Source organism: Apteryx mantelli, chromosome 1 (genome assembly GCF_036417845.1).
Source record: "Apteryx mantelli isolate bAptMan1 chromosome 1, bAptMan1.hap1, whole genome shotgun sequence".
Classification (NCBI taxonomy): domain Eukaryota; kingdom Metazoa; phylum Chordata; class Aves; order Apterygiformes; family Apterygidae; genus Apteryx; species Apteryx mantelli.
The window spans coordinates 28,967,354-28,984,054 of record NC_089978.1 but is presented as its reverse complement, the minus strand read 5'-3'; the positions used below and the strand labels follow the sequence as shown (position 1 = coordinate 28,984,054).

The window sequence follows — 16,701 nt, the reverse complement described above, 5'->3', positions numbered from 1 at the left end:
CACACTGAGGTAGGATGTGTGATTGGCACTTTATAAATGTTTACAGTGATTTATAAATAATAGCGTCTCTTCTGCCACTCACCTGTCAAAAGCCTTCTGTAGGAGAAGGGAGACAGTGAGGAGGCAGCTGATATTTTAGGACATTTGGGGCCAAAGTGGGAAACAGAGGTATTCAGGGATTTTTATTATATCCTCCTTTTACCCCGCAACCCTTACACACACATGCCTTGATAAATTTGCATTGTGGAGCTATAATTCCATTGTGGCTTTCTGATGTCTACACAAACTACATTAGCTTTTTAGTCATGTTTTACAATGTAAAAAAATTGTGACGAAAATGTCAGCAGGATGATATCTTTAATCATATTTATTGATTGACTTCAAAAGGCTCAGTGCAATTTAACTGGAACTCTTCAATACAAACACAGTCAGGTTTAGGCAGTACCTATTATTACCACTGCCTACAGCCCTGTATTCATGAGTGCTTTTTATTTCTAATGTCTTCTGGTATGAATGTCTGTAGCCACTGGACTTCACTGATACTCCTCCTTCAGCCTCTCCTTATTACAGCTAACATAATACGCTATATATTGTTACAAATGGTTGCTCATAGATTTAATAGGTAATATCTAGAGGAGAAAATATATCTGCTTACAAATTATGGCTATAGTTCGCTGTTCTCCGACCATGAACTGATGGAGCCATTCCAAACTCGTATGCAAATATTACTAATACTGTTTATGAAAATTTTTTTTGCATCACGGATAAAAGCTAAATGAAGGGCCTAAGAGTTCTCAGCTCACAAAATTACCGGGGAGATTTTCAGGACAGTGAATTCAGCACACTGACTCCTCAGCCGCAGGGACCCTAACAGCTGGCTCCCATGACCCCAAATACTAGCGGAAATAGCAGAGGAAGAGGATTTCTGTAGGTTTGCAACCCCAGGCCGAATCGCCATGTCCTGCCGCGGGCCACAACCAGCGCATGCTGCAGGGCCTGAGCCGCAAGGCGGCGAGCACGCGGGTGGCCTCCTGCGCACGGCGGCGAGGGACGGCGGCGAGGGGCGACGGCACGACCTGGCTGCCCGGCCACGTGAGGGGGCGCCTTCCTGGTCTGTCCCTGCAGCACGAGCTCGTCCCCGTGCCCCACGGGGCCCCATGCCGGCCTTTGCCCTCCACGGGCTGTGGGGCTGGGAGACGGCTGCCCCCACCGCAGGAGGGAGGGCTGAGGCGGGGTGTGTGTGTGTGTGTGTGTGAGAGAGAGAGAGAGAGAGGGAGAGAGAGAGAGGGGTGAACTCTGTGTATGTGTGTGTGTGGGGGGGGCTGTGACTGCGTCTGTATGACAGGATGGACTCGTGGGGGAGGGGGCGTGTGAGGAGGGTGGACTCGTGCATGTGTGAGAGGGATGAGGTGGACTCTGTGTATGTGTGTGCAATGGGGTGAGCTCCGTGTGTTTGGGCAATGGGGTGAACTTTGTGTGTGTGTGTGTGTGTGCGCGTGCAATGGGGTGAACTCTGTGCGTGTGCGTGCAATGGGGTGAACTCTGCGTGTGTGGCGGGCTGTGACTGTGCCTGTGTGGCGGGGTGAACTTGTGTGCGTGAGCGCGGGTGTGTGGCAGAGAGGGCCTGAGCGAGATGGGGTGAACTGTGTGTGTGTGTGTGTGTGTGTATGTGTGCACGCGTGTGTGTGTGTGCGCGTGAGTGTGTGCATGAGCGTGTGTGGTGCGCGGGGGGAGCGCAGGGGCGGGCCAGCGGCAGCAGCGCTCCCTGGCCGCGGTCCAGCCCGGCGCACTAATACAGGCTCGCCGGCTCCCGCCTGACTGACGCCGGCCGGGGCTGCTGCTGCCGCTGCTGCCGCTGCTGCCCTGGCCCCGCCGCCGCCGCCGCCGCCGCCGCGCAGCTGCAGCCCCGCTGCCGCTGCCGCTCCCGCTGCTGCGCGGCGGAGCGCAGAGCCCCGCCAGCGCCCTGGCAGGTAAGAGCCGCGCTCCCGTCCTGCGCGGGGCTGCCCGCACCCTCGGCCGCGGTTCCCCGGCTTCCCCGGGCGCGGGGCCGCCGCCGCCCGCCAGCCCCGTCCCGTCCCGTCCCGTTCCGTCCCGTCCCGTCCCGTCGGGGCGGCGCGGCGCGGCGCGGCCGCGCACCTGGGGCGGGCGGCGCGGGGGGCCGGCAGCACCCGGGCGCTCATCCCCGCGCAGCCGGGCTGCGCGCAGCGCTCCGCCGCGGGCCGCGGTGCCGCCGCGGCTGCTCGGCGGCGGCGGCCGGGGCGCGCGGGGTCCCCGCGGCCGCCGGCCCCGGCCCCGGCCCCGGCGCGCTCCTCCGCGGCGGCTGCGTGCGGGCGGGAGGGGGCTGGGGCAGGGGGACCAGATACAGGAGACAAACTGACGCCAGGGCTGCGAGCGAAAGGAGGAGCGCGAGGGGAAAAAAAACGTTTTATGGATGGTTAAACGCTGACAAGTCTTCCCACTGTTATGATTTCTTTCCTTCTCGTGTAAGTAGAAAAAAACCACATGACACGTTTGGAAATACTTTTCCTTTCAGAGGTTATTTTCTGTTCAAGAAATCCTGCTCCTGGACACGCTCCCAAATAAAACAGAGCAGAATTTCTCAGATTTTGTTTTGTATTCCAGTTACAAACCTCGACCTTTTCTTTTTTTGGCTACAAAGTTAAAACATTAGTTACTAGTAAGTAACCAACATTTCCAAAAACAATAGCCCTAGATATGGCAAATTATGAATTAGTATAATTTTATCTCCATGCGCAGGCAGCTCTAAGTGGAGGGAATGCAAAGTTTGGTTAATTTGTAACAATTGAGATATTGTATGGTAACTTTCTGTTTTTTCTGCTTTGATTTTATAGGTAAATTTATTTGATACTAGCCAGGTCTGCTTTCAAAGAGGCATTACTGGGAGTAAAAATAAATGACACACATGCACACACTGTTAATTATTTACATTTAATAGACCAATTAAAAGAATTTCAGCTCAGAATGGTCAACTTGTCAGTGAATTAGTTCTCCCTTAGTCTCATAGAAGTAGGAAATGATGTGCAAGTCTTTGGAATGTATTCAAGTTTGTGGCTGTTCAGCAAGGACACTGCAGACAATACAAGTTTCTGTACTTTGTATCTCAGATGTAAAAATGTTCGTTTTTATATATGCATGCTTTTATGCGGTAGGAATAACCGTCTCATCTTCAGGAGCATAAGCTCAAGAAAGTGCTGTAAAATTCTTCCCCTCAGCAATGGTAGGACAAATGTCATCACTCAAACAAACCTCATCCCTTCTAATCCAGCCAGACAACTCCCTTCTTTCAGATTTGATAAGTACCAGTGCCTGGCTGATTCATGTTTGTTTCCTGTTAGATTTTTAAGAAGAGTCTGGGGGTGTATTCTTTTTATTTTAAATATTGAGTTCATTTGCCATAGTAGCTAAAATAAACATGCCCACAAATATTTCTAAGTGATTTGTATCAAGAAATATACATTGTATTATATTTACTGAGTTCTACAGTAGTTTCCCATTCTGATCTGGCTCTGTGATGGAGTTGTGTTTTCATCTTAACTTTGTTATCGTCATTTAAAATGATAATAATTTGACAAAAATGGCTGAAATACAGATGAAGTGTATCATGTATCATTATGATAAGCAGAGTTCGTAAAATGGCAGGAGCTGGAGATGGATGCTTTTATTTACATACAGCAACTGATAAGGATGCACGCAAAGATTTACTTGAGCTGTCATCTTCACAACTTTGTGAAGAAGTTAATTATTAATATTTTATTGACACACTTATCCAAAGCTAAGAGGCACATACATATGTGCCAAATACATGTAGAAGGCGGAGACATGTTTAGAGGAATCAGAGAGCAGGTTTGGAAGCTGCTCCAACAGGACTCGCTAGTAGTACCCTGTGTTGTCTTCACTGGGTAAAGACAAGGCCTAACCCACTGCAATGAGAGTGTAGAAGTGTCAGTATAACATATCACATAATATCAAGACAGTTAGTTCTCCTTTCTCTCCTTTTATTCTTTTACAGTCTTTCTGCATCTCACATTTGAATCCCTAGCTATCTGCTGTTATCAGTGAGAGAGATAGTGTGTCATGTAATCCTCCCTCCTGAATGCTAAAGTGCTGTAATTTTGATGGCCAGGCTAATCTCCCTTGATAAAGATTTATTTTTCCATTGTTAAATTCAAAGGACAATGACTACTAATTACAAGTGACCTCTAACCAAAACACTAGCTCGAGTTTATCGCTGGTGCTGATACTCACTAACAGCAATTCCAGCATCAGCTGTACTAGGCACTCTGTTTCAAAGAAACTTAACAGAATAAGGAGAACCAAAAGGGGAAAAATATATATATGCTCTGTGTAATTTGTCCATTGCAAACAGTGTAATGAAAGTGCCTATAGATTCCATTTGCTGTGCCGTATACCCATTACAAATAATAATTACAGGGATGGAGAAGAAATGAAAAAAAAATCATAAATATTTTAACTAAAAACAGCATAGCAAAAACATACATACAAAAGGTTGTTATGGTAGACTGCCTGGTTTCCTGCTGCAGGCGGGTATAAAGAATCATTAATGTTATTGTACATTAACAGCAAAAGATAATAATAACAATGACAATTTGAGAGAATCATTGCTTTTCTATTACTGTCTTTGAGAACATTTGTTGTAAGGAAACATTAGACTAAATACTGTATAATAAAATTAATTTTTCAAAAATATCCCAAATTATTTCCCATCTTATATTTTTTATAATGTTTGGATGATAATAGTGTGGGAATTTTGCAGATGAGAAGGTGAACTGAAGAGTCTAGGGCCCTGTGTGTTTACTATATTAGCTGAAAACCTTGTTGTGCTTTTGCAAATGAGTGGATCTAATACACTGCAGGATCAGAACCCAGACTGAGATCCTGATGAGTACATATATGCATTCAAATCAAAACAGGTGAAACAGTATCTGCCAGAGTTTTGTGGCAGATATCTGTGATTTTTAGATGAGGTTGTTCCACAGGACCACTTGCAGGTTTCTGCAAGAACTATTGCAATATCTTAGACAAAAATAGGGTTGAGCAGTTTTCTTTGAGGTACAGCTCCCCTGGACAAGGGCACAGCAAGGACACTGGGGAGGTGGACACTGACTGGAGTCAATTTTCTAGTTTACACTGTTCCAGCTACATAAAAACAAAAAAGAAAAAAAAAATCCGGTAATTGATCTCCCATTTTTGGAAAGACAGCTTTAAGATCTAGTGTGTTTCTCGCTGGAAGGAGAAATGCCTTATATCCTTCTCTCCAGAACTTGTTTCCTTCCCACTCTCTCTTTCATTGTCAGTAACACTACCATCCTTATGTCTGCCAAACTTAGCATCATCTTTGACTGTTCTGTTTCCTCAGAGGTCTTGATACTTCCAAATGTCTCTTGACACTTTTCCTTCATGTTACTTCTTACATTCCTCCTTCCTTTTGTTTGCAGCTGCCAAAGCATTAGTCCCCACTGTGGCAATGTTCCAGCTTGATACTGCAACCTCCCGTTTCCCAACAAGCTCTTTTCTCCCACCTACGTTCTGTTCCCAGTCAGCACGACCCCTGCCAAAATCCTGTATCTTTTGCTTTTCTTTCTGAAATGTCTCCATGCAGTCTCCCATTCTGGAATCTCTGTACTACTCCTGGTCTTTGTTTTAAGTTTTGAAAATTTTCCTCATTTCCAGAGTTCTCCAGAACTGTTGGCCTCAAACTTGCGGTCCACTGGAAGACATAAATGAGGAAGGGAAAAAAAAAAAACAGACCCACGGGTCATTACAGTTTGTTCTGCTTCAGGCTTCCTTTCACCCTCATTACCTGGCTACAATAGGAGCAAGATTGGGCATTTCTTGGTAATTGTTATTTTGTGTTTGTTCTGTCTTATATTGTACTTGATCATGCAGCTGTGCAGTAAACAAAACAAGGCAGAGAGCTATTGGTGGTGGTACCCTTTCCATAAAGTGGTGTTTGCTAATAGCAAAGTTCCATGTAATTAAGAACACTTTATAATGCAAATAATTGTGCTACTGAAGTCAATACATTTCAACAAAGCCTAATCATTTTTTGCATTTTTAACATGTGTTTCTTTAATGAAAATTCCTTTTTTTAATGCATTCCTACATAGCATTCCTCATCCACAGAGTTCAGAGTGCTTTACAAAGGAAACATTGTCAGGATACCTGTATGACGGATGGAGAAATTGAGGCACCTGAGGGAAAATCTTTTACCCAGAGGCCTGTAACAGGAACAGAAACAACATTCTCCTGATCCCACATGCTGCCCTGTAGGCTCAGACTGACCAAAGACACAAGCAGTTCACTTGATTTTTCAAGACCTCCCTTATGGCTTCTTGTTGGCCTGGCCTACCCAAACCTACTTGTCTCCATCAAATTACTGTGGCCCAGCTGCCAACATGCAGTTTCTTACCCTGCAGCACATATGAGGTAGCTAATTTCTCTCTCTTTCATCAAGAGATCTTGAATTACTTCACGCAGAGCATGGGGCCTCTACAGGGACATCTAGAGTAGAGAAGCAGAAGTTCATTCCTGTGTGAGGCAGCAGCCTGTGGCTCCCCTGCTTGCCCTGCTGCTTTTCCTACAAGACTTATGCTGGGACCTACATTTCTTGGTGGGAACCTGTGTGGCACCCAAAGGCTGGATGAGGCAGAGCTGAGGGGAAGGAGGGGAGAGAAAGGAGAGAAACAGACTTGGAGAGATGGGAAGAAGGATTCTCTCTTCCCATTTCTTTTAAAGACTTGGGGCCCTATTTTTGACTCTTGCTTTGCATCTTGGGTTTTCTGAAGCTATATGTTACCACAGCATGCCATCTTACATGCTAAAGTGAATCCAGCCCTCATTTTATACTCACAGGCTCAAATCTAGACATGAAGCCTGTTTGATCTCATAAGCAGAAATGTTCTGGTTTGTAGAGAAGCTGAGCACCTACAGTTTCAGTTTAAGTCCCTGGGAATAGCCAGCCATCACCTCCTTTCCCCCCACAGGAGGGAACTAGATAGACAAGTTCTTGCTTCTGTTGTTCTTAGTCCTGTTCTTGTGAAATAACTTCCATAGAGAGTCTGAGCATATCCAGATGTTCTTCATGGAAAATGCCCCAATGCTATTGCTTGGGGGTATTGACCAAGGCAATCCATGCCGACAAATCCCATCTTCACGTAGGCAAACCCCAGTAATCTTGGTGCTCATCTGTCCTCCACACTCTCTTTCTTGCAGTTCTCCAAGAGGTAAGCCCTGTGGATACTCCACCCTTCCTCCCCCCTGCAGGGTTTCACAAGCCACCGGGGGCTCAATTAGCACAGATTACTGCGGATGTTCCTGCAGGAGAGCCTATATGTCAATCTTATTGCATTAGCAATTTCCCACAGTGATGCACAATGAAAACCTTTTAGGAAAAACAGATTTGAATGCAATATGGTTTGAACACAATGAAATGCTAATGTGATTCCATGGAAAACTGCTAACATGATATATATGGAAAGCCTTTGTGCGTGAAATTTACCCCCTATATGTACTTGCCTAGGCTTTCTCACCTGGGAGGAAGGGAAGGAGGACAGCAGTATAGCTGCTTCCTCTCTAGGCCCAGTCAGTCCAGCTGGAAACACTTCTGGAAGTTCTTTCTTTGGAGTATTTTATTGACAAGCTCCATCTATATTTTGTAAGCCAAGCAGTGTGTTGCATTCAGTGATGCCAAATCATGTCTTCTGCAAAAGGTGCCTGCTATGTTAACACTGCAATGAGTAACCTTTCAGGCAGAGCTCCTGGATGACTCGCTCTCTCTGGGACTGGGTGTTAGGCATGGGACCTCTGTGCTAGGCCATAGCTAGGAGTGGGTCTTATAGGAGTGCTCCTGTGGAGATGAGGGGTTGATAGGCAACAGACTCCCCAGCTAACTCCCAGTGTTGCAGCTTATCTCTGGCTTTGTGACATTAGACACCTGGCACAACCAGTCAACAGATCTCAGAAGCATGAGATACAGTCCCAGCTTTGGGAGTACCAGTCACCAAAGCCTCATTGCCAGGATGAGACCTTGCAGATCTCCCCAAAAGGAGCCAGCCTCCCTTCATTTCTGTGTATTCCAGCAGGAACTGAAGATATTAGGCGCCTGACTGAACTTCACAGAACTGGGCCTCAGATCTGCTGTTAGGCAGATAGGATGTCTTATCATACAACCAGAAGAGAACATTTGCTTTACCTGTTTCCTTTGCTAGCACTGTGCAAGTACCACCACAGCTCAGAAAGTGCATTCCTTTCTAACAACTTAATACACCAAACTTTCAGGATTGCCTCCCCATCAGGCTTGCATGCCACATCCTAGGTGAAGTAATTGTTCTTTAGATGTATTCTTATTCACAACATTCTGCACATCTATGTCTAAGCAAATCCTTTTCCTAAAATGGGTATTTGGGAATTGCTCCAAGAATGCCAGTGATTGATAACAAGGATTACAGGATCCGATTAGTGTGGATATAAACTTCAGGCTAGCAATGAAGCTGGAATTCTTTTCTAGTCCTCTTCTTCCTTTGTGAAGTGTTTATTCTGGAGGCACTTGGCTACATGCTTTGTATGAGAGACGAGTCAGCGTTTATTTTAAAAGCAGGAACTCTATTTTTTGCGTATTTCCAACTGTTCCATTTTTAGAAACACCGATGGGCTTTGCTAAACTTTCTCTGGGAATGGTGGGTATGTGAGGAATGCAGGACTCTGACTGTCTATAAAATGGGGATAACCAAAGCCATAAGAAGGCATTTGGGCTCCCCAGGGCAGGTTGATGCACCTCCCTGTCATATCCCACTGTCCCTTCCTTCTACAAATACCTCCTCAGAGTTCCTCTGTGGCATGTTTGCTCCTTAGTCTCTGTCTCTCTTGGGTGAAGGCACTTGAGAGCTAGCTGCTTCGTCAGAGCTGCTGGTCTGAGCAAACCAGCCACGGTGAGGGCTAACACAGGGACTGGGTGAATCATTCTTCCTCGTGCCTGTGGGGAGTGGGGTACAGGGCTGAGAAGGGGATGTATCCCTGTGGGTTTGCATCTCCAAAACATCAGTGTGGCCCAGCCAGGAAACACCGTGTGGTTCACTCCATATAAACATCACAGTCACTGGTTTCCTTTAAAAATTAATACTGAGGAAGAAAGTGCAGTCAAAGAGAGATCACAGTGATAAATTGGCCCAATTTCATATTTTTGTACAGGTTTTGGCTGTGGTATTTTGTGTGGCATGTGATGCCTTCAAATATTGTGGGAGATTTTCAAAGGGACGAATCAGGGAGATGTTGCAGTCCTCTGTTCTCTGTAAGCATGTTTATGCTGAACAGTGTGATGCAAGTAGCACTGCCTGAGCAAGCCCTAGGGCTGAAACCAGCATAGCCATGTTAGTGCAGTGCTGCACCTGAAGAAAGGGGCTCTTTTGCTTGGCCATAGCAGAGGGTCCTAGGGCTGGACGGGATCTCAAGGAGTCTTCTGGTCCATTCTCCTTCCCCGAGGCAGCATAGCTATTCCTAATGGATATGTGTAATCTGTTCTCTCTGACCTCCAACAGTGGAGCCTCTATAGCCTCCCAGGTAACCTATCCTAATGCTTAGCGCTCTGCTATTAATATATTTTGCCTGCTGCCCCTTGCTGTAGTTTAAGCCCATTATTTCTTGTCCTGTCCATGGATGTGGACATGAAAGACAGATTGTTCCTTTCCTACTTGTAGCAGCCTTTCACACATTTGAATGTTGTTCCCATGTCCATTCCCCTCCCTTCTCCCCAGTTTAAGGCACGTTAACACAGTGCTGCTGATTTGGGGACTGGAATGATTAAGTCTTCATGCTGCCATGCTGTCGTGTAGATGTGCTAGCTCAGATCAGTCCCACCACGGGAATTTGTGCATCCCTTCCCAATTAGGCAGCATGGATGTACCAAATGTGAGCTGGGTGCCTAATTATGTTTTGTGTCTGAATTTACACCTCTTGCACAAGGCTGTAAGTTTATAGCCTATGGAAATTTGTGTGGACGTGTTAAGGTGTGCAGCTTATATACCTGGATCAGTCCTTCTTTAGACCAAATGAGAATGTTATTCCTTTCAAGAGAAGCTGGACGATGCTGAGTAGATGAGGTAATATTTGAGTGATTCCACAAGCTCAGAGAAGTTATTAGGAAGTCATACATATTTAGACACTGGCATCAAACTTTGTCCTCATTTTATCCTGGAGGCAGTGAATTCAGTGAAGACTCCACAGTCTAGAAGAGTGGCCAAAGAAGCATGAAGTGCTGAGGGATTTGTTCTTTGATATTGATGGCTTCACGTAAAGTTCAGCCTAGAAAGGCTTTCAGAACAAACTTGAAATAACAAGAAAATGAGTTTCAGGAGTTTGCATTATTCATTTAAGCTTATAAGAATAAACAATGAGATATTGCCAGGGCTGTGTGAAACACGGATAAGTTTGAGTCTCAAATGCTTTACCTCATATCATTGCAGCTGTTTTCAATTGGAGCAGTTCAGGGTCAAACCAGGAAGAAATTTAGTTTCTTAATTAAAAAAAAGCCTTCTTTACATCCCATTTAATTAAAATCCTGGGTGTCAGGTTCTGTGGTTGTGGAAGAACTTGGTAACACTGTGATGAATAATTCATTCACTGTATTTTGTTGGGTGCAAAAGGCAGAGGTTTCAGATAGGTTCATAACAACACCCTTGTCTTGCTAGTCCCAATCACAACAGGAAGTCCAGGGGATCCCAAACTATGTCCTGGGTGCCATGAGTGGAACAGGAGCCTTTTCAAGGTGATTCACATGTGTCAAGGGTAACATATCACCACTGGTCCTGAGCCATAAGAGGGTCACTAGAGCAGCAGTAACTGTGCATATTCAGCTCAGGTACGCATTTCCATGCCACTCTTCAGGAATAAACACGTGTGAAAGCCTTGTCTGCCCAGCTCCGATCTGTGGTGCTTGCAAAAGTCTAAGCTAGTACCAGGATTTATGCTTCAGACTCAGGGTGTGGGAGCAGGCCCAGGACAAGGTTGGTGAAGTTTCTCACTCATTTGAGGCCTGAATATGTGTAAGCATTCCCTTTTTTTAAAAAAATCTCTTTCTCATGCTAAGGTGCAGAAGATCCACACAGCAAACAGCAGTGACATGGTGACCCAGAAAGTTTTTTGCTGACCTGCACTCCCAGGTTTACATTGACTGCTGTCTGTTGGACACATTTGAAACCACAAGACTTGATTGCAACAATACTAGCTCTGAGAAAACCCACATGCTTTTCTTTTTCATAGTAACTAGAAGTAACTAAATCAGTGCTAGGTAAAAATAAATAGATGCATGTTCACAGCTGGCCGTTTTACATTGTTTGACTGGAATCACCTTCTCCCAATTCTGTTATGATTTAGCTGCTGAGCTGCAGGCTTCTAGCTATAGCTGTCTCACTGTTCCATTTTCCAGCCATGTGCAATCTCCAAGAACTGCACAGCTTATGTCTAGACGACCCTCTGAGAAATCTCCCTCTGTGGCCTTACTTAGCTGTTGCAGTGACACCAAGACTGATGATGTCAGCCATTTGCTAGACTGATAGCCGTGCCTCTCACAGCTCAGTTAGCTGAGGTGGGCTCTGAGAGTGGGGGCAGAGCCTTGGAGTTTTATTTTGGGACAAGGTGCCTGCACACACATGCATGCACATGCATATGCACAGGCACACTCTGCAGGGAGGCTGGGCCTTGTGCTTTTTATACAGCTGTTTTTTAAGCCTGTTTTCACTAACATAAATGCATTTTCCCTTTTTGACTTTAACATAAAGCTTAATGTGAAATTTAACTAGGATTGATACAATTCCGCTACTAAGCCCCTCAAAACTGAATTAGAAGGGAACTTCAGTAGCTCATTGGCCTGCACAGACATTCTGCTGAGGGAGGATGAGAGTCTTTCCCATCCCAGTGGATTCTTTTTCATTATCCCAAATCTACGTTTCCAGAAGTCTTTCCATAGTGGAGGTGTCAGTACGCTGCTGCATTATGCAGTATGTTTAATTTCCATGAACTCTGGAACTCCTCTTACTGACTGTAAGTGAGTACCCGGCTCACCATGATTGTCTTTCATCTGCTTTTCTCTGTTCTTGCTGTGTCAGGCTCTTTAATAGCACAGCAAAAGTTACTGCAGTAGAGTTCCTAGAGGAACACATTTTTTTTAGGTGTTCACTTTGGGGTGGAATGTTCCATGTCCTGTACATGCATGTTTTTTCTACATGCATGTTTTTCCTACATGCATGTTTTTCTGAAGTACGTGTTTAGGGTGTTCAGGGTGACTACATCAGATACGAGTATTAACAATGTGGCCATATTTGTTTGGCCAAGTAAATCCCACCCAAAGCTGCTTTTATACTAATAAATTAAATGTGGCTGGGGCTGTTCTTGGCCTGGAGGCCAACTGGCATGGAGTGGCCTGCTTCTGTGCTATTAACTCTTTCAATCTCCAAAACAGGGTGGCTATTCCATGTAGTCCCAGAGAAGGAAAGTGTGTTAAGGATGTAACCTGAATGATGCATGACTCATACCCGTGATAGTACATCATTCTGTCACTGAGAGAGATAGAGGTGGCCAGACCAGAACTTTCATAATGGTATGGCCCTGGGCTTGATACATTTGTTGGGGTATGGAAAAAAATGCAATGCTTCCCTTCCCACCCTCCATTCTCAAGCGATTAGCATCAAGAAACATGATGGATCATCAGCACTGCCGATATGTCAAATGTGGTTTTAAAACATTTCAGAGTTGGAACTTTCCAGTGCAGTAGGCAAGTTGCCTGATACAAAAGGCATACTTTTTAAGCAACTGCTGTCCTAAAAGATCATTTAAATTAAATTGTAAATTAACATCTCTATCTCTACAGCCCTGGAGCAGAGTGGCTGCCTAGGTATTTCATAATGGAGTATCTAAGCCTAGCAACACATGGCTTAGTCTGCTGGATAGTGTGCAGTATTATGTAATTTAATAATATTAAAGTAGGATGTCCTGATAATAATATTATTTGAAATCTGTTTACTATATTTAATACCATTTATATTTTGTGTGTCACTTGGATTTTGGGGAAAAAAAAGATTTTAGAATCTGAACTAGAGGGCGCGCGATAGGAAATTGCGCAATATACTTATCTGAGACTACATCACATGGTCTGCAAAGCACTGCTTTTGCTTTTATACACATACCCTTGGCAACTCTCCCACTAGCAACAATAGTGCTCAGACTCATGCTGATGTCACTGTTGAGTTATTTAATTTGACTGAACGAGATTAATGTGTTTATTTAAAACCTTGGTCAAAATGGAAAAGAAAATCTCAGGACAATACTTTTATGTGAACATGTATGTTTTCATATCTGATGGTTGTAATGTTACATTAACTTATCGGAGCAGTTGTTTACACACACTAACGCCCGGGAGACCCCCTCAGATAAGAAGTGTGAGACATTTTCCCTGTCAGCCTGGAGCAGAGATTTTTACACCACTACTGGTACTGTGGGCTTTCATCCCAGGCTCTCTCTGCTTCCTGTTCCTGCTTTCAGCACTGACCCACAGTGATCCCAGCATTGTTCTGCTTTCTCGCGTGGGGATGGGGTTTAGTGCAGCCACGTAATGACGGCGGTGCAGACGCATTTGGAAGCTGACAGAGTTTTCTGATGTTTTGATACTGGCTGAGGAATATACAGCTCCACTGTAAAGGCTACCTGGAAGGAGCTGGCTCTGGGCTTTGTAGGTTGACCCTGCTCTCATAAAGGCTGGAGACTGTCTGCCTAAATTTTCTCTGCATTATGTTTTACAAGCAGCTTGATGGTTTTTCCCTGTGACAAATCATTCTGAACTAATTTATTTCGTTCCCACATGTACTTTCTAAATGTTTGGAATAAACTTCAGTTTTGACTAAAAAGTGTTAGTAACTATCCAATTAAATACTCCAGGTCATTGTAATTTTATAAATAAACAGAATAAAAGTCTTGAATTTAGAGCTTCTTTTTGCTTGCCAGGGCAAATTTGGTCCTTCCATAGGAACTGACTACTGACTGTTAAACAAACCAAATGAGGTGATTTCTGCCTCACTCTGTCATGAGCCTCTCCTGACACTTGTAGACAATTGCCATATACACAGATTAGCGATGTAGAAATTGCATAACCTAGAGCTTAATGCTCTGTAGTGGATGCATTAAGCAATGGGTGCCTGTTCTTCCTTCCAGTTTTGTAGTCACCATGTTCCTATTTTCATGCTATCTCCCATCCCCTGCTGCTTGGAATGTGAATCTCTTGGGTGAACACCAGCTGCTGCTGGGACTTGTGACAGGCCAAAGAGTTGCTTTTGTGCTTTCTCGTCTTATGTGGGACTAAGTGCTTCCTTTTCCCTTGCACTGTGGAAGGATTTGGGGAATTTGAGCCCCTGCTCTCACAATTGCTGCTGTCATGGAAGAAGGGAGAAAGCTCAATAAGTTCATATATGTCTACATTTCTCAAAGTGCAGGGCATCTTATGGGGTAACACAGAGGGGCTTGGGACTGGGTATGTGAACAAAACAGAAAGGCTAGGAGGAAATCAGCTCTAGTGAATCACTGGTTCCCAGCAGACATACCATGTTGCTTAGGAGGCTCTCTGATGCCCTGGCCATGTGGGCTCATCCTGCAGCGTGCTCCAGACTTGTGAGGGCACCAGATTAAGCCAAACAACCAGCCTTTGGCATTGTCCTTGCCCAGCTGTCTCAATATGTTGTACCTGTGTGCGCAATCAGTGTCCCCAAGTGTCCCCTGGACTTTTAAAAGAGCTGTGCATTTAAGGGAACGTCAGAATAATATGGTTTCTGAAGCCCTGCTGTTCCCAACACAGGGTGCTATCTCCCAGTGTCTTCTCAGTGACTGCATGTAAGTAGTGTTGGGGACTATGGCCAGGCCTTTGCTGGTGGGAGGTGAGCAGGGCCCACCTCCTCCCACAAGGATGGAGTAGAGCAGTCATGGAGCTGCTTCTTTGGAGGTACCCATTTGAGAAGCTGTCCCCATCTCCTAGTTTAAGTGCCATCTGTGTTGTTCAGTCCTTTGGACTTGATATGTGAGGAGGGTCTGTGAAGTTTATTTAAAGCAGTAAATAGCTTGACATACGAGGACATTTTTTCCTCAGAGTTCCAGTCAGGGGAAATATGTCATTTTCAGCTAAAATTAGACTGGCTCCAGCTACATTAAAAAAAAGGGGGAAAAAAAACCTCAAGAGCTAAACTCTTTCTGTTGGACTTCCTCAGATGTAGCAACTCCTAGCAGAAATAACTCAAGATCCATTCAGCATGAACCGTATCCAAAAGTTTGTGATTTTCATCCAAAAAGTTTTGAACTGTTGGAGACAGCCAAGCACACTGGCTAGGCAAACAAGTCTTTCTCTTGCATGTGAGAGAATGTAAATAATCTTAGAGAATAGCAATAGATCTTTCAGAGGTACTAAATGAAAATTGGGAATAGTTGAATTTTAAATGAGTTTTGCAGTTAATGTTACACAACTGTTGACAGTAGAATGAGATTTGAGGGGCAGAGGGGGAGGTGAATTCAGAAGAATATTCTACTCATTAGTTCCATCAGATTTGATATTACAGGTTTAATTTTATAAAAGATGCTTTAGCTGAACCTACACCCATCAACTTAAAAAAAAAAAAAAGCTCATTTTCTTTTGCAGTGAATATAACCCCAACCTTGCAACATTTTGCTTAGTGCATTAAACTCTAAATACAAATGAAAGTGAATAGACACTTAATGCTTTCTGAGGTCCAACTCTAAAATGGGTGTGAAGGGCAATGGGGAGGAGAGACTTGGACCCAAAATAAACAGCAGAAAACAAACAGAAAACCATTGAAAATTAAATACACATTTTGAATAATTTCTCTTTCAAATGAGTTTTTAATAAAAGAACAATGACAGGAGTGTGTGAAGCCTAACTATATATTGTGTTGTTATTCCAGGCTTCATCAGCAGTTTCTTGATGTTTGTAAAGTTCTGAGATGTACCCTGCTGGAGAACTTGTGACCAGTGCCTGAGATTACAAAAACTTATGTGTAGAAGAATCTCTCTTTGAAGGAAGCTGCTATCTGAGTGTTGTGAAAACTCCATCCAGGCCTTGGAAGGCAGGAAAGCAAATTGTGCTTCTGTTGACACTGGTGTGTAATCTCTGCTTCTTATGCACTCCAGCACCCCTATCAGCTCCTTGTTCTCCTTCACCAGCCCTGCAGTGAAAAGGCTGCTGGGCTGGAAACAAGGAGATGAAGAGGAAAAGTGGGCAGAAAAAGCTGTCGATTCCTTGGTGAAGAAATTAAAGAAGAAAAAAGGTGCCATGGAAGAACTGGAAAGGGCTCTGAGCTGCCCTGGTCAGCCCAGTAAATGTGTCACGATCCCACGTTCCTTGGATGGGCGGCTGCAGGTGTCTCACCGCAAGGGGCTCCCCCACGTCATATACTGCAGAGTGTGGCGCTGGCCTGATTTACAGTCTCACCATGAATTGAAACCACTGGAATGTTGTGAGTTCCCATTTGGCTCAAAACAGAAAGAAGTGTGCATTAACCCCTACCATTACCGGCGGGTGGAAACCCCAGGTAATTATATCACCTGCAAATGATTCACAACTCTCTATTAGGTTTTGCACTGGCAGGTCTATACTTGGTGTGTCATAATGAGGCC

The 16,701-nt window shown here is 44.6% G+C and overlaps 1 protein-coding gene across 2 annotated transcripts in view; it reads left to right on the top strand.

Moving 5' to 3' along the window:
- The first annotated feature begins 1,890 nt into the window (after nt 1-1,890).
- SMAD9 (SMAD family member 9) overlaps nt 1,891-16,701 on the top strand; it is a 37,039-nt gene continuing 22,228 nt past the window's right edge. For both annotated transcript variants that reach the window (XM_067291282.1, XM_067291275.1), the window contains exons 1-2: nt 1,891-1,970; nt 15,990-16,616. In XM_067291282.1, the coding sequence (XP_067147383.1) occupies nt 16,205-16,616 (412 nt within the window). In that variant the 5' untranslated portion in view covers nt 1,891-1,970; nt 15,990-16,204. The remainder of the gene's footprint in view (nt 1,971-15,989; nt 16,617-16,701) is intronic.